Genomic DNA, 17,590 nt, shown 5'->3' with positions numbered 1-17,590 from the left:
ACGCACGCATGTCGCACTGTGCTGCGTAGATTTATTTTTAAATCCTTTATATTAAGTTCACTTGCGCGCTTGCTTGCTTGCGCGCTTACGACCGTGCAAATCTTTCGGTCGTTTTTTAACCCACTTCCCGTGATCCAATCGAGCTGACATTTTGCACACAGACTCGTTGTGCGTGACAATTAATGTTCGTGAAATTCTTTTTCCCAAAATTTTACACTTTTTAGGACTAAAATATTATATTTAATTACCAATTGCTTAATGGTGCCATGCAATCATCTGACCCATAGGTGGCAGCCATCTCAAGCCAGAGGACGAGAGGACTCTAGCCGCCACGTATATAAAGGATTTAGAGTGAAAAACTTTGTTTTTACGGGTTATACTTGTTTACCGCCACTTTCTGTCAAGAAACGTCATAACTTGAAGCGACTTTGCGTGATAAATTATTTCATTCAGCTCGACCTTCCTCTGCGTTCGTGTAAAAATCCACCATTTCATGAATATTAATGAGGGGGGGGGGCTCATGTAGAGTGACGTCACTCGGGGGGGGTGGGCCTCATATGGAGTGACGTCACTCGGGGGGGGCCTCGTGGAGTGACGTCACTCGGGGGGGGGTGGCCTCGTGGAGTGACGTCACGCGGGGGGGGGCCTCGTGGAGTGACGTCACGTGGGGGGGTGGGCCTCATGTGGAGTAACGTCACGCGCGGGACGGACAGACATTTCTGGGTGATTACAGTCGGTAATGTTGTTAGCAAGGCCACAAAGTGGCTGGCGAGTTCTGTGATGAGAGTTGGTTTCGTCTTATTGCCGTACGCGCTATGAGAAGGCAGGCGTGCAGTCCGTGTCTAGTCGCTGCTGGTTTATTCCAGGATGTTTCTGTTGCGCGTCGTCGCTTTAAGATGTTTCTCTGTTCATATTGAGTTTGTTGCGGTTGCACCCGACTCAAGAGCCACGTGGCTCACAGGGATATATTTTTTTCTAGATTTGAAGCTTTCGTGACTGCAATGATTCATATTCTTAGGTTTTTTTCGGTAAAGTCACGTAGGTGAAAAATTAAAATTAATAAAAGTAAAATAAAAATATAATAAAAATCACGACGTTTCGGAGGCAACACGAGCCTCCGTCTTCAGGGATATTCCTCATAAATACAACTTGGAACTTGAACCGCGCTACGAACCTGGCTGACCCAAGTTCGATCCCCGCTCACGGCCAACGCCAGTGACGATTATCTGAACCGGACCGGGGCCTTCACTAGGTTGACTCGGCCTCAAATGAGTAGCTGGTACGCTGGGGAGACAAAGGCGGCCGGGCGTGGTGCTGGCCACCCCCTCGTGTGCCGCACCGGCCTTCATGGGCGCTCGCTAACAGCACTTGCCCCAACAGTCCGCTACAGGCTACACGGGGGATCTTTGTCTTTGTAGGTTGGTCGAAGGCCACATTCCTCTTGCGTTCAAAGGCATGAAGAGTGGAACGACGCCGGCATCTCTAGACCACGAAGGACTGGCTAGCAGAGGTCGCACGGGGGGGAGACGATGCCTCCGATAAGAGAGGTCAAAGCAACTCGCACGGCAGAGTCGCCGGTGCCGAGTAGCCGCACGAGACATTCGCCTCGCTGCTGCGGGGCTCAGCAAGTGACATCAGGGAGGAGGGTGCGGGAATCACACCCCCTCCAACCCCCCCTCTACCCCCCCCACCGCCCTCCCTCACCCCCCCTCCACTACCCCCCTCCACCCCCCCTCCACCACCCCCTCTACACCCCCACCGCCCTCCCTCACCTCCCCTCCACCCCCCTCCACCGCGCCCCCTCCACCGCCCCCCCCCTCCACCCCTTCCTCCACCGCCCTAGAGGTGATTATAATTATTATATATCGCATCATCCTCCTCATTATCATCATCATCCTCACCATCCTCCTCATCCTCCTCCTCCTCATCATCCTCCTCTTCATCATCATCCTCCTCTTCATCCTCATCATCCTCCACCTCATCCTCCTCATCATCCTCCTAATCCTCATCCTCCTCCTCATCATCCTCCTCATCCTCCTCATCATCCTCCACCTCCTCATCCTCCTCCTCATCCTCCTCATCCTCCTCCTCCTCACCATCCTCCTCATCCTCCTCTTGCCACTAATCCGCATCATCGTCGTTGCGGCTCACGGTCTCGAGCATCTAACGCTCTAGATGGGGAGGGGCGTTCACAAAATGCAGCCGCTGCTGCTAGACAGCTCCGTTAGTAGTTTACCTTTCTGCAACATCGCGTTGCCGCTCGAGTTACATTTCAACAAAACGTGGAACGTAAGTGAAATCATTTTCATGAAGAAAAAAATATATTATTCAAACCGCGTTTTAAATAACTTGTTGTTCTGTCACACTGTCGTTGAAAACAATGTTTTACACACCACACCAGGTGGCCATTTCAGTCCGAGTCGCCATAGGGGAGGCCCAGGACAGTTTCGGATAATCGTCACTGGCGTCAATTGGCCATGAGTTGAAATCGTTCTCGGGTCACCAGGTTCGTAGCACAGCGCGCGCTAACCGCTGCGCCACCGCTCCCCGGGACACTACCACGCACAGCTTCGTCCCATAACAGTCGAGCAGATATTTGCGATGCTCAGATAATTTTCAATTTTCGTCGCTGGACTCCGGCCAAAATTACCGCAGAACCGCATTTTTGCACGATGTTTTCATCACATTCTCAGAACGTTTTTAGAGATAAAAATAATTGAATATCCCCCCTCATTCCCCATAATTTGAATAGCATTGCCGTGACGTCAGGAGGCTTGACGAAATCCCGAGGAGCCGTGCCCCTGGAAGTGGTTATCACAGAGCTAGCTTTGAGAACCCCCTTTCAAAGTTCACGCGATCCCTGCCTGGTCCAACTCTCGTCTGAGGGGGCTGCACCTTCCCCACTCGCAGTGGTTCACCGTTGACAGTCACGTGGCTTTATTTTGGTGATTTCGAAAAGTGTATTGGTTTAGCCACGTTTGTTTGTTGTAGTACAGAGTTAGACTGATGGCCTTAATCTAAGTTGTCTTGTGGTTGTTGTTGGTTGTTTGACTTGCATCCCACTGGGATTTTTGCACACAAGCGTTGGTGTACGGTGATTTTTTTTCTGCAATGTTTTGCTGTCTTTTCGTTGGATTTTCTGTTTGCACTCAGTCACATATTCACTTTAAGATGTTTTTTGTTCATGTTTTTTGTTTGTTGCGGTTGCACCCGATTCAAGAGCCGAATGGCTCACAGGGCTATACCTAATACATGAACTTGAACTTGAACACACCAACGTTGTGGCTTCAACACACCGGTGGGCTAAAGCAGTGAACTATTTGTCTTTGTCAACGTGACACATTTTTACTGATTGGCCGTGTCGGGTGGTGGAGGGTTACGACACATAAATAAACGCGATCTAAACCCAAAAACGTTGATTATGAATAACATTGGTCGCGAAAGCCTACGTGTTAAACACACCAACGGATTTCTGTTTCGTTTCTTTTGTTTTATGGCGGCTACTAGAGGCCTAAATGAGGTTTTCCCCGCAGGACCACCGGTCTCTCTCGCCGTGATCGGGCGAGGAGCTGCTCAGTGATCCGGGAGAGCCTCGGAGTCGAGCCGCCGCTGCCGCTCCTCCTGCGGATCGAGAGGAGCCAGTGGAGGTGGTGTGGGCACCCAGTAAGGATGTTACCCCTCCCCCCCACCCCTAGTAGACTTCCCCTGGACTTTCTACCGGGCAGCAGCAGTGTCGTAGTGTCTGGTGTAGTAGTGTTTAGTGTATAGGTGTGTATAGTGTAGTAGTGTACTGTGTAGTAATGTATAGTGTAGTGTAGTAGTATGTAGTGTAGTAGTGTATAGTGTAGTGTAGTAGCGTATAGTGTAGTGTAGTAGTGTATAGTAGTATCTAGTGTAGTGTGTAGTGTAGTAGTGTATAGTGTAGTGTAGTAGTGTATAGTGTATATTAGTATTTAGTGTAGTGTATAGTGTAGTGTGTAGTGTATAGTGTATAGTAGTATATAGTGTAGTGTATAGTAGTGTAGTAGTATATAGTGTAGTAGTATATAGTGTAATGTATAGTAGTGTAGTAGTATATAGTGTAATGTATAGTAGAGTATAGTGTAGTGTATAGTGTAGTGTATAGTGTATTGTAGTAGTGTATAGTATATATTAGTATATAGTGTAGTGTAGTAATGTAGTGTATAGTGTAGTGTATGGTGTAGTGTATAGTGTAGTGTATAGTGTATAGTAGTATATAGTGTAGTATATAGTGTAGTGTATAGTAGTGTAGTGTAGTAGTATATAGTGTAGTGTATAGTAGTATATAGTGTAGTATATAGTGTAGTGTATAGTAGTGTAGTGTAGTAGTGCTTGAGTCCGTTGCCAGGGAAAGGGAGGTGTGGACTGCCACATCCCTCGCCAGGACAAGCGGACTGAGCGACGAACTCACTTTTTATTTATTTCTGTATAAATCTCAGAGCTGAATTTTATCCACATTAAGTGCAGAGCCAAACTGCACGTGATGGGGGGTTAGAGACAATGAACTCGGCACACTTGCAAACTCGGTCTAATCACAACTCACGTCCATGTATCAGTCTGTGGATGTCTATGGCAGTCAGTGGATCTATATACAGCATCAGTAAGTTGGGCTCTGCGTGCGTATATGGATGTCTATGAGTCTATGGGTCTCTGTGTGAGTTTGTGGGTCTCTTATGTGAGTCTGTGGATCTCTATGCCAGCCAGTTGGGTCCTATGTGAGTTTGTGGGTCTCTATGAGAGTCTATTGGTCTCTATGTGTGTACAGTATTTTGAACTTCTTTTACACTCTACGTAGCCAATCGTGCTCATGGGAGGTGCGAAGGAAGGACCGCAAACTAAACGCAAAAAGCAGCTGTGAGAAAATGAGTTTGTCAATCGAGATGATTTAAAAGTGCAGAGCTCCGGTGGCTTCCTAATATCAGAAGGAAGAGCGTTCCAGACGGCCGCAGAAGCGCATCTGAAAGTGTACGATGCGGTAGCTGCTTTAATTTAACTCACTCTGTTGTTGTATCCTCAAATCTTGTAACTCAATTTTAACCCACTTCCCAATGTGGTATCGACTGCAAACTTGGTGTGCTTGTGTCATACTGATGATAATACTATATTCTATCATAAAAAAAAATTATCAACATATTTTTAAACATTCTTTTTTATTATGTTATGTTTCGGGTTGGGACTCACTGTCCACGCTCAACTGACGTTGGCTGTAATTGGCTACGGTCCCTTACGTTATGGCAAGCCTCGGGACCACTTCCTGGAGTCGTGGAGTTCTTCCATTACTAGTATGATACATTTCATTTAAGCGTGTTTTTACTTTTTTTATATTACTTATTCGATGGTTAGCAGGCAAAAGCCGCTGTTGCTGCTGCGAGGATGACCCCCGGAGTTTGCGCGATGATGGTTTCTGCTCCTCGACGAGACGATCGAGCTGTTGCGGTAACCGTGGTTCATTTGTGGCGAGCACCTTTTGGGGGTCTCCACGCAGGTCAATGTTGACCGGCAAGAGACCCGCCATTGAAACTCGCCACCGATCGAGGACCCCGCTTGAATTTAAGGTGGCCTGCGTGGGTCGCCGAGACTGACCCCCCCCCCGACCCACCAGCTACCGCGCATAGGTCGAATTCCTGCGGCCCCAAGCCTCATTGTTATCCTGACCCCGTCTCACCGTGGAATTCAAACATTGGGCGTTGCACGGCGGTAGTTGCAAGCGGTGGTGCAGCGGTTAGCGCGCTGCGCTATGAACCTGGCGACCCGGGTTCGATTCCCGCTCACGGCTAACACCAGTGACGATTATCTGAACCGTTCCTGGGCCTCCCCTAAGTCGACTCAGCCTTAAATGAGTACCTGGTGCGGTATGTAAACATCGCCACTGGGGAGACAAAGGCGGTCGGGCGTGGTGCTGGCCACCCACCCCCTCGTTCGTGTACCGTTCCGGGCTTCATAGGTGCTCGCTAACAGCACTTGCCCCTACAGTCTGTTAAGGCTATACGGGGGATCTTTGTCTTTTTTGTGGGGAACGGTGGCGGAGCAGTTAGCACGCTGCGCTGCGAACACAGCGACCAAAGTTCGATTTCCGCTCACGGCCAACACCGGTGAAGATGATCTGAACCGGTCGTGGGCCTCTCCTAGGTCAACTCGGCCTCAAATGAGTACCTGGTGCGGTGTGTAAACATCGCCACTGGGGAGACAAAGGCGGCCTGGTGGGGTTGCTGGCCACCCACCCCCCCCCCTCGCGTGCCGTGCCGGCCTTCATAGGTGCTCGCTAACAGCACTTGCCCCGACAGCCTGTTAAGACTATACGGGGGATCTTTGTCTTGTGTATGGTGATGATCATTCCACTTCCTTGAGCATGTCGTTTGTGATAGCCTGCTAAGCCAGGTGGTCGCTTCTTTAAACAAGAGCCACATACCTCAGTGGGGCCTTACCCTGGTAAAATAAAAAATAAAAAATTGCATCTGCACTTCTCTCAAAGTGCACCTGGCCTGGCACAGTCGTCACCGTCATTGCTTTCATGGCTTTATTTTGGTGATTTCGAAAAGTTTTTTGGTTTAGCCATGTTTGTTTGTTGTAGTACAGAGTTAGACTGATGGCCTTAATCTAAGTTGTCTTATGGTTGTTGTTGTTGTTTGACTTGCATTCCACTGGGATTTTTGCACACAGCGTTAGTGTACGGTGTTTGTTCTGCAATATTTTGCTGTCTTTTTTTGATTTTCTGTTTGCACTTAGTCACATATTCACTTTAAGATGTTTTTTGTTCATGTTTTAGTTTTTTTGTTTGTTGCAGTTGCACCCGATTCAAGAGCCGAATGGCTCACAGGGCTATACCTAATACATGAACTTGAACTTGAACCGTCACTTAGGGGCGAATGGCGGGTATTGTTATTGGCGTGTCTCCGTGTCTCTACGCGTGTCTCTCTCTCTCTACTGCCTCCGTCTCACACGCCACGAGCTGCAGCGATCGGCTCGACGAATCGACCGAGGACATTCGTCGCCTGTCGTTGTCGTCGTTTTGTTGTCGCTCGCTCGCTCGCTCTTACAAACGCGACCGCCGTATACTCGCACGGCACGGGCAACAAACCCCGGAGCAGCAGCATGGCCCCAACTCAAATTCGCGATTCCTGAAAAAGCTCGTGCCGCGAAACGTCGGACATCGTGCCGTCACGGCAACGCGCGCGCGCTACGAGCCGACAACACGATGGGCAGCGAACGTACTCCCTCGTGGGCCTCCTCTTCCTACTCCCTCTGCACCACCTCCTCATCCTCGACATCCTCTTCCTCCTCTTCCGCTCCCATCCTCTGCTTGCCACCTCTTCCTTGATTCCACCTCCTACTTCTACTCATCCTCCTACCCCTCCTCCTCCTTCCCACCCCTCTTCCTGCTCATCCCACCTCCCCCTCCTCATGCTTCCCCTCCCTTCTTTATTCTCTTCCTTGATCTCCTCCACCACCTCCTCATACCGATCCTCCTCCCTCACCTCATCCTCCTCCTCCCTCCCTCTCCTCCCCCTCCTCCCTCCCTCACCTCATCCTCCTCCCCCTCCTCCCTCCCCTCCTCTCCTCCCCCTCCTCCCTCCCTCCCTCACCTCATCCTCCTCCCCCTCCTCCCTCCCCCCCTCTCCTCCCCCTCCTCCCTCCCTCCCTCACCTCATCCTCCTCCCTCCCTCTCCTCCCCCTCCCCCCGACGGCCCCCGCAGGTCTCCCGCGTGACGCGAGCAGCGAGCACCGGGGACCAGTTCCTCCACGTGCTCCACCATGGCGCCCGTGCCCCTCGCAGTTGGAGGAGACCAGTTCGAGCCCTGGGTGGTGATGGTGGTGGCGCTGCTGGGAGCGCTCGCATCGCTGGGGATGGTGCTGTTTACATGCATCGACTGCTTAAGGTGAGCGGTGCAGTGGGCGAGTGGTGCAGTGGGTGTGGGCTGCGTGAGTGTTTCTGCAGGCGAGTGTTTCGGGCAGGCGAGTGTTTCTATGGGTGTGGGCTGAGTGAGTGGTTTTGCAGGCGAGTGTTTCTGCGGGCGAGTGTTTCTGTGGGTGTGGACTGAGTAAGTGGTTTTGCAGCGAGTGTTTCTGTGGGTGTGGGCTGAGTGAGTGTTTCTGCAGGCGAGTGTTTCTGTGGGTGTGGGCTGAGTGAGTGGTTTTGCAGGCGAGTGTTTCTGTGGGCGAGTGTTTCTGTGGGTGTGGGCTGAGTGAGTGGTTTTGCAGGTGAGTGTTTTTCAGGCGAGTGTTTCTGTGGGTGTGGGTTGAGTGAGTGGTTTTGCAGGCGAGTGTTTCTGTGGGTGTGGGATGAGTGAGTGGTTTTGCAGGCGAGTGTTTCTGCGGGCGAGTGTTTCTGTTGGTGTGGGCTGAGTGAGTGGTTTTGCAGGCGAGTGTTTCTGCGGGCGAGTGTTTCTGTGGGCGAGTGTGGGAGGAGAGAGATGCTGTCTTGGTGGCACTGCGACTTAAATACGGAACAGATTTGATTTCAGCCCATGTCGTCATTCGCGCCAATGGGGAGCTCATCGGTAAACAAAATCGTGAGCCGATCACCTCCATTTCCATTGCAGTGTCCTTCACGTAAAAAAAAAACCAATTCATTTATCTTCACACATTCCATCAGACACACACACACGCCCTTCCTTGTGGGAGTGCATCATTTCAGCAGAAATTGTTCAATGCAAGAAAAACTCTGGACCAGAGGTCGCAAATGGGTTTTGATTCCTTACCCGTACCCGTACCCGGCCGCACCAGGGTCGCAAACAGGTACCCGTACCCGGCCGTACCCGTACCCTACCCGTACCAGGCCGGGTACGGGTATCGGGTACCTGATTGCGACCTCTGGGATGAAGCCATGTTGCAGGCGCGGGTGGGTTGATTCTAGGAACTTGAATTGTGAGAAGAGACAAGATGTTTGGAAATGAGTGACAAACAGTTACTCACCAGTGACTCACGGCCTACCCGTACCCGTACCCGGCCACACCAGAGTCGCAAAGGAGTACCCGTACCCGGCGTACCCGGCCAGGTACGGGTAGCTGGGTATCGGGTAGAGTACGGGTATCGGGTACCCGGTTACGACCTCTGCTCTGGACTGTTTTTCAACATTCAGTGTCTCATCAGAAGTCAGACTCGCTTGACTCAAAGCTGGTGAACTGCCCAGATGTATATTGGGAAGGGCCCTTGCTCCGTGTTGGACATTGGTCCCAGTTCTACGCAAACCCCCACTACACAATACACAACACAAAATCATTAGCATCGTGCATACACACTCCGAGAAGGCGTTGCAGCTGATGGGATGTGTACATTTTTCTTTTTTATGTATTCATTTACTTATTACACGGAGGGAGATGAGGACTCCGGTTCGGTGAGTCACCCTGTAACGTAATTTCCGCAATGGGCACATCGCATCCAGTGGAGCTGTCGCTGCAGTCGACACAGCGGCCCGGAAACATAAATTTGGGTGGAACGTGAATCCTAGATTTGAAGCTTTCGTGACTGCAAGCATTCATATTCTTAGGTTTTTTCGGTAAAGTCACGTAGGTAAAATAAACGTCGTGATTTTTATTTTATTTTTATTTTACTTTTATTCATTAAAATGTTTTACCTACGTGACTTTACCGAACAAACCTAAGAATATGACAGTAACGAGAATATATTCTTGGTTCTTTCGCTAAAGTCACGTAGAAGGGAAATAATAAAATAATAAAAATAAACATAATAAAATAAAAATTATCACGACGTTTCGGCCACAACGCAAGCAGCCGTCCTCCGGTGAAGAAACAGAGCTGTCAGAAAGACAGCGTCCTAATGTAAAGTAACAGCGCCCTTAAAAAAGTTACGAGAATGGCGTGATAGAACGACCTTCCTTTACGCGTATGTACGTACGTGTATGTACATATGTATGTATGTGTGTGTATGTACGTGTAGTACTTTTATGCATGTCAATATTTGTATATATGTGTACGTGTTTGTACGTGATAATTGGTTTTTTACCCTTCTATCTGGCAACAAAACTGGCACCTTTCTTACGAGGAGTCATGTTTGCATAGACCACAATACCTGCAGTCATAATGCAAACAAAAGACATAACTCTGATAATGTATGCACTGTCCTTGAAGTTGATTGGTCCACACCCGAGACAGCTTTCCTTAGAGCCTAGTCTCACATGGGTTGGACCAGATGACGCCAAAAGGCGCACAACTCAAAGACAATGCACCATCAGAGTATGAGAGCTCGGGGTAAGCATTTACACCATTGGTACCTCATTTGCCAGTAAAAAAGATGATATATTTTTTTGTACGTGTTTGTATGTGTATGTGTGGGGATTGTAGTGTAGCGGTTCGTGCGCTACGCAACGAACCTGGTGACCCGAGTTCGATTCCCGCTCACGGCCAACACCAGTGACGGTTATCTGAACTGGTCCTGGGCCTCCCCTAGGTCGACTCGGCCTCAAATGAGTAACTGTGTCAACATCACCACTGGGGAGGCAAAGGCGGTCAGGCGTGGTGCTGGCCACCCACCCCCTCGTGTGACAGCACTTGCCCCAACAGTCTGTTAAAGCTATATGGGGGATTTTGTCTTTTGCAGCGGTTATGAACTACAATATTTCTATTTTACCAGATTAGGGCCACTGAGCTATACAGCGACCTGGCCACAAATGATAGCTCAACGATGTGGCTTATCACGTGGACATTTATAGCAGTCGCCAAATACTCTAAACGCGCGATGTCGATTCCAAATGTGGAGGGGGGGAAAACAACGGAGAACCCGGTGAAAAATCCACGCGACCACGGGGAGAGAGACACCGCAGACTCCAAATATACAGCAGCAGCGGGCGTCGGGGTCGGGGTCAAACCCACGACCTCCCGCATACGGGGCGAGGGAGTTAACATCTCCTAGCCACCGTGGCAGCGCCGCTTGTGAGATGCGTGCGTGTGTCCCACCTCCGTCTCGTGCAGGGACAATGATGGCAATTCGGACCGGATCAGCCTGAAGGTACGGAGATGCAGTGTGTACATCACTTACCACCACCACCACCATCATCGTCGTCATCGGCCACTTATTATTTTTCTTGTTCCTCAACATCATCAGCAGCCATGGTCGATCCACTGTTGGATGAGGGCCTTCTCTAAAGCCACCGCTGCCGCCTCTCCCAATCCTGTGACGTAACGATCTGCCCAGCATGTCATGGGTTGCCTCCTGCCATAAGAATGTGGAATTTCCACGACTTGTTTCAAAACTGTCAAAGTTACGTGTGGGTACCCCCACCGCCGCATTGCTTGTTTGAACATAATCATCTTAATTATTATCATCAGCAGCAGCAGCTTCCATCATCTTCTGCATCATCATCAGCAGCAGAAGCAGTGTCATCTCAGCTTCTTCATCATCATCAGCAGCAGCTGCTTCATCTTAATCATCATCCTTAGCCGCAGCATTGATCATCATCATCATCATCAACAGCATCATCACCACCACCATCATCTTCATTGCCACCATCATCACGATCAACAATATCTCATGTCTGCAATAGGCACCGCAGCTGAGGCCGGCAAAGAACGGCACGGTTCATGAGAATCGGCAGCAGCAGCAGCAGCAGCAGAAGCATCGTCAGCAGCAGCAGCAGCAGCCGCAGCAGCAGCAGAAGCATCGTCAGCAGCAGCAGCAGCAACCAGACAGAGAAGACGGAAGCTCCTCGCAGAGAGGGACCGGTGGGTGAGCGAGTGAGCGACGGTGGTTATCGTCGTGAGCGCTACATCGCGTTGCATTTTTCACGGCCATCGCCGAGCTCCGGGTCCCCATGAGGCCCAAAAGTGCCCAGCGGCCAGTCACAAACAGCATCGTTGAACGGAAAAGTAACCGCCCCCCCCCTGTTGCTGGGAGACCCTGGGACTCGGAGACACAAAGAGGCCGGGACCAAACACGATGACGCCAGCCATGCCTGTCCCTGGGCGTCCCCTAGGTCAGCTCAGCCTTAAATGCAATGGGGACCTGCTGCGGTGTGTAGAACGTCGACACCGGGCCGGGCGCTGCGTGGTGCTGGCCGTACCCGCCCCGTCATGTGCCGTTGCTGGCCTTAATAGGTGCTCGCGCTGACTGCACTTGCCCCCGTCGATCTCTTGAAGGCTATATGGGGGATCTTTGTCTTTGTGAGCAATGGTGGGGCACGGTGGGGAGCGGCAGTGCAGCGGTTATCGCGCCGCGCTCCGAACCCGGCGGGCCGAGTTCCATACCCGCTCACGGCCAATGTCATTGACGATTATCTGAACCGGTCCTGGGCCTCCCCTTGGGCTGAGAAAACATGCACCTGGTGCGGTGTGTGAACAGTATCAGCACCGAGCATGGTGGTGCTGGCCATACCGCCCACCGCCCTGTCGTGCGCCGTGCCGGCCTTCATGGGTGCTGCTCGCTAACATTCCTTGCCCTACGGTCTCTTAAAGCCTTTTTGGGGGATCTTTGTCTTTTGTGCGCGTCTGCGTGTGTCTGCGTGTGTGTGTTTGCGTGCGTGTGTCTGCATGTCTGCGTGTGTTTGCGTGCGTGTGTGTGTCTGCGTGCGTGTGTTTGCGTGCGTGTGTGCGTGCGTGTGTTTGCGTGCGTGTGTCTGCGTGCCTGCATGTGTGTCTGCGTGTGTGTCTGCATGTGTGTCTGCGTGTGTGTCTGCGTGTGTGTCTGCGTGTGTCTGCGTGCATGTGTGTCTGTGTGTGTCTGCGTGCGTGTGTGTCTGCCTGTCCGTCTGCGTGTGTGTCTGCGTGTGCGTCTGCGTGCGTGTGTGTCTGCGTGCGTGTGTGTGCGCGTCTGCGTGTGCGTCTGCGTGCGTGCGTGTATCTGCGTGTGCGTCTGCGTGCGTGCATGCAGCACCGGGGAGCAAGAAGCAGAGCAGTACGCTGGTTCGCCAGTCACCGCCGTCGGCGGCATTGCCACTGCCGTCGGCGAACAGCGCCACTGGGCAGCCAAGCGTCGGTGCAGCTGATGAGCAACTGTACGAGGAAGTTGCCGAAGAATCGATGTACGATGCTGTCACGGAAGAGGGCGATCCTGGGGATGACGGAGTTGGTGGTGGCGTTGGCGGTGGCGTTGGTGGTGGCGTTGGCGGTGATGTTGGTGGTGGCGTTGGCGGTGGCGTTGGCGGTGGTGGTGGTGGCGGTGGGCGTGGCGGCAGCAGCAAAAAAGGTGGCGGTGGATATGAAAGCGGCGTCGGCACTCCGAACGGGAAGAGCAAAGAAGCCACTGTGAGTAGAGAGACGAACAAAGACAAAGATCCCCCATATAGCCTTCAACAGACTGTCGGGGCAAGTGTTGTTAGAGAGAGAGACAAACACACACACACGCGCAGATAGACGAACAGAGACGGGTGACCCCGTGTCTCTGTGACCCCGTGTCTCTGTGACCCCGTGTCTCTGTGACCCTGCATGTCCATGCCTGTGTCCCCGTGACCCCGTGACAGCGTGTCCCTGTGTCTCGATGTTCACATATCTGCGTCTCCGTGTCCCTGTGTCACCATGCCATCGTGTCTCCATGTCCACATGTCCCCGTGTCCCCATGTCTCTGTGTCTCCGTGTCCCCATGTCCCTGTGTGTCTGTGCCACCATGTCTCCGTATTCACATTTTCCTGTGTCCGTGTCCCCATGACCCCATCGACATGTCTCTTTGTCCATATATCCCTGTGTCCCCACGTCCCTGTGTCCCTGTTTCTCAGTGTCCCTGTGTCCCCGTGCCCCCATGTCCCCGTGTCTCCGTATCCCCGTGTCCCCACAACTCTGCGTCCCCGTATGCCCGTAGTGTCCCCGTGTCCCCGTGTCCCCAAGTCCCCGTGTCCCCAAGCCCCCGTGTCCCCAAGTCCCCATGTCCCCGTGTCCCCAAGTCCCCGTGTCCCCGTGTCCCCGTGTCCCCGTGTCTCCAAGTCCCCGTGTCCCCGTGTCCCCGTGTCCCCATGTCCCCGTGTCCCCGTGTTTCCATGTCCCCGTGTCCCCGTGTCTCCGTATCCCCATGTCCCCGTGTCCCCGTGTCCCCGTGTCTCCATGTCCCCACATCTCTGCGTCCCCGTATGCCCGTAGTATCCCCATGTCCCCGTGTCCCCGTGTCCCCGTGTCCCCGTGTCTCCGTGTCCCCGTGTCCCCGTGTCCCCGTGTCCCCGTGTCTCCGTGTCCCCGTGTCCCCGTGTCTCCGTGTCCCCATGTCTCCGTGTCCCCGTGTCTCTGTATCCCCACATCTCTGCGTCCCCGTATGCCCGTAGTATCCCAATGTCCCCGTGTCCCCATGTCCCCGTGTCCCCATGTCCCTGTGTCTCCGTGTCCCCGTGTCCCCATGTCCCCGTGTCCCCGTGTCCCCGTGTCCTCGTGTCCCCATGTCCCTGTGTCTCCGTGTCCCCAGGGTGGAACTGCCTCCGACTTCCTGCACCGGTTCACCGTGCGTGCGGGATCCAGCTACTCACAGGTGCTGCCTCGTGCTGGTGGTGGCGGTGGTGGTGATGGGGGGGTGAGGGGTCGGGCAAAGAACCCCCTCACCCCCCACCACCCCCACCACCCCCCAATTTGTGCTAACGCTAAAGCATTTTCATTTTATTTTTCACAAGCGGCCTGGCTATCACAAATCATGACGGCTCAACGAAAGTGGCTTATCACCGCGTGAACATTTTTCGTGGCCAAATACAAAAAACGCCCGGCGTCTAGTGCATGTCTACGCGCTGAACCGGCTGTGTTCATGTTTCATCTAACGAGCTGACGAGTAACGATATCTATTTGTTATCTTTTGCTATGACCCCCGTTTACCCAGGAGGAGGGTAAAGCCGGAGGAGCTGGAGAAGAATCCACGCGACCGCCGGGAGAACACGAAGACTCCTGCACACCGGGCGAGGTAGTAAACGTCGCAACATCGCTGGCGCTTTGCTGGTCCATCGCTGGGCGCTCCCGTCGTCGTTGTTGTTGTTGTTGATGTTGTTGTTGATGTTGATGTTGTCGATATTGTTGATGTTGTTGATGTTGTTGATGTTGATATTGTTGATGTTGTTGATGTTTTTGATGTTGTCGATGTTGATGTTGTTGATGTTGTTGTTGATATTGTTGATGTTGTTGATGTTGTTGATGTTGTCGATGTTGATGTTGTTGCTGTTCTTGATGTTGTTGATGTTGATATTGTTGATGTTGTTGATGTTGTCGATGTTGTTGTTGATGTTGTTGATGTTGTCGATGTTGTCGATGTTGTTGTTGATGTTGTTGATGTTGTTGATGTTGTTGATGTTGTCGTTGTTGATGTTGTCGTTGTTGTCGATGTGTCGATGTTGTCGATGTTGTTGATGTTGATGTTGTTGATGTTGTTGATGTTGATGTTGTTGATATTGTCGATGTTGTAGATGTCATCTCGGCGGGGATCGCATTTGGCCGTGGCGGAGACACCGAAACGCCACCACACGGTAGCGACATCCCACACTCACACGGGCTGCGGTGGCTTCATCGTGGCGTGGGGGGGTGGAGTAGTGGTGGGGGGGTGGTGGGGGGGTGGTGGGGGGTGACGTGGGGTGACGGGGGGGGGAAGTGGCGGGGAGGGTGGTCGTTCGCCGCCGACTGGTGACATCGCGACAGTATTCACACCAGGCTGGGTCAAGTTGTAAAGCCACGTGAAGCGTTGAAGGCGCACTGCTGGCAGGAGGTCATGGGAGAGACTCGGGTGCCATGGCTCGACTCAACGAGATGACTGGCAGCTTCACCGCCTGTACTCCCTGCTGCGGCAACTCGCTGCGTTTTATCCGCCCCGGCGCTCTGCTCGTTGTTGCGAGCGTCGCTCCTCTCCGCCCTCCGTTGTTGTTGGAGGGCGATTGCCTCCAACTGCCCAGCAGCAGCAGCGTCCTTCACGAGCCTCCTCCACTGAGGCCGAGCTTGACACTGCCGGTACCGATCATCGGCAAGTCCACTCTGGCGCACGCCGTCCTGTGAACCGTGTCAGCCCACCCCTTCTCTGGGGGGTTTAAACAAGCGTCACTTTGCGTGCCCAACCCCTAGACGCTTGTCCTCACCTCCCGATGCGATTGTCGCGTGCGCGTTGCAGGAGGTGACGGACGAGGTGAACTACCGCACGGTGGAACAGGACCCGTTTCTGACCCCCGAAGAGGTCAGTACTGCACTCTTTTTGACGGCTTGCGGTGGTGTCGGTGCGAAGGTTCAGGGGTTTCACGCCGGCGGGTTCTGTGCCGCGCCTTGATAGGCGCTCGATGAGAGCACGCGTGTCTTGAGAACTGATTGTTGTTTTCTTGGTTCTTTCGGTAAAGTCACGTAGAAGAGAAATAATAAAATAATTAAAATAGAACATGATCAAATACAATTCTCAGGACGTTTCGGCCACAACGCAAGCAGCTGTCCTCAGGTGAAGAACAGGGCTGTCGGAAAGACATTCGGACGCTGAAAGAACCAAGATACTCCTTGGTTCTTTTGGTAAAGTCACGTAGAAGGGAAATAATAAAATAATAAAAATTAAACATTATAGAATACAATTCTCACGACGTTTCGGCCACAACGCAAGCAGCCGTCCTTAGGTGAAGAACAGGTCTGTCGGAAAGACAGCGTCTGAATGAGACGCTGAATGAGACGCTGTCATTCCGACAGACCTGTTCTTCACCTGAGGATGGCTGCTTGCGTTGTGGCCGAAACGTCGTGAGAATTGTATTTTATTATGTTCTATTTTTATTATTTTATTATTTCCCTTCTACGTGACTTTACCGAAAGAACCAAGAAAATGAATCCCTGCAGTCACGAAAGCTTTCAGTCGAAACTGATTGTTGTTGTTGTGTTATCGTTTTTGGCATTCCCCCGCACACCTCGGTTAGCTACGTACGGTGCGAAAGAAATGCAACGTACGTACATGCTCAAAATTCCAAGCTCATGATTTATCTCCGAGACCCCATCTGTGACCGGTCTGGTTCGTCTTGTTACGCAAGAGCTACTCACACTCAACTGTTGAAATGGCAATTTTTTTATTAAAAAAACTTGAATCGTTAAAGAAAAAAATGCAATCGTCATCACGGCCTCCATGGTCAATCGCTCAGCCCTCCACTTGTGTCGTATAGTTGCGTGCGATGGAGTAGGACCATATCCCGAAACGTCACCTGCTGTATATTTTGCCTCGAAGCTACACGGTGTTAATGAGTCGTTTAAAAAAAAATTTTGTTACATTCTATTCTTGCGCAAGATTGCATCAGCAATGCGGTTCAGGATGCACAAGTGAACTTGTTTTGCACCTTTGGCAGCCAACCGTGCTAATCGCAGGTGCGGGGGAAAGACAACAAACCAAACACAAAAGGCAGTTCTAACCTTAAAAAAATAACCCGTAAAAACAAAGTTTTTCACTGTAAATCCTTTATATGCGTGGCGGCTAGAGTCCTTTCGTCCTCTGGCTTGAGATGGCTGCCACCTATGGGTCAGATGATTGTCTGCCAGTATTAAGCAATTGGTAATTAAATATAATAAAAATTTTCCTAAAAAGTGTAAAATTTGGGACATTTTTTTTCACGAAAATGAATTGTCACACACAACGAGTCTGTGTGCAAAATGTCAGCTCGATTGGATCACGGGAAGTGGGTTAAAAACGACCGAAAGATTTGCACGGTCGTAAG

At 51.7% G+C, this 17,590-nt stretch overlaps 1 protein-coding gene across 10 annotated transcripts in view; it reads left to right on the top strand.

The window, feature by feature from the left end:
* LOC133340865 (aspartate, glycine, lysine and serine-rich protein-like) overlaps positions 1–17,590 on the top strand; it is a 34,111-nt gene that overhangs the window by 5,832 nt on the left and 10,689 nt on the right. For 2 of the 10 annotated variants that reach the window (XM_061549311.1, XM_061549313.1), the window contains exons 2-11: positions 2,402–2,506; positions 3,534–3,663; positions 7,716–7,898; positions 10,950–10,986; positions 11,522–11,699; positions 12,844–13,217; positions 14,359–14,421; positions 14,761–14,841; positions 15,338–15,397; positions 16,030–16,092. In XM_061549311.1, coding sequence (XP_061405295.1) covers positions 7,774–7,898; positions 10,950–10,986; positions 11,522–11,699; positions 12,844–13,217; positions 14,359–14,421; positions 14,761–14,841; positions 15,338–15,397; positions 16,030–16,092 — 981 coding nt within the window. In that variant the 5' untranslated portion in view covers positions 2,402–2,506; positions 3,534–3,663; positions 7,716–7,773. Of the gene's footprint in view, positions 1–2,267; positions 2,290–2,401; positions 2,507–3,533; positions 3,665–7,706; positions 7,899–10,949; positions 10,987–11,521; positions 11,700–12,843; positions 13,218–14,358; positions 14,422–14,760; positions 14,842–15,337; positions 15,398–16,029; positions 16,093–17,590 lie in introns of those variants that run through there. The other 8 variants (XM_061549310.1, XM_061549312.1, XM_061549314.1 and 5 more) reach the window with 7 other exon arrangements.

This window comes from Lethenteron reissneri, chromosome 10 (assembly GCF_015708825.2).
Source record: "Lethenteron reissneri isolate LAM-NWPU_2019-01 chromosome 10, ASM1570882v1, whole genome shotgun sequence".
NCBI lineage: Eukaryota > Metazoa > Chordata > Hyperoartia > Petromyzontiformes > Petromyzontidae > Lethenteron > Lethenteron reissneri.
Note: the sequence above shows the minus strand (reverse complement) of the source record. Positions and strands in the feature narration are given on the sequence as shown.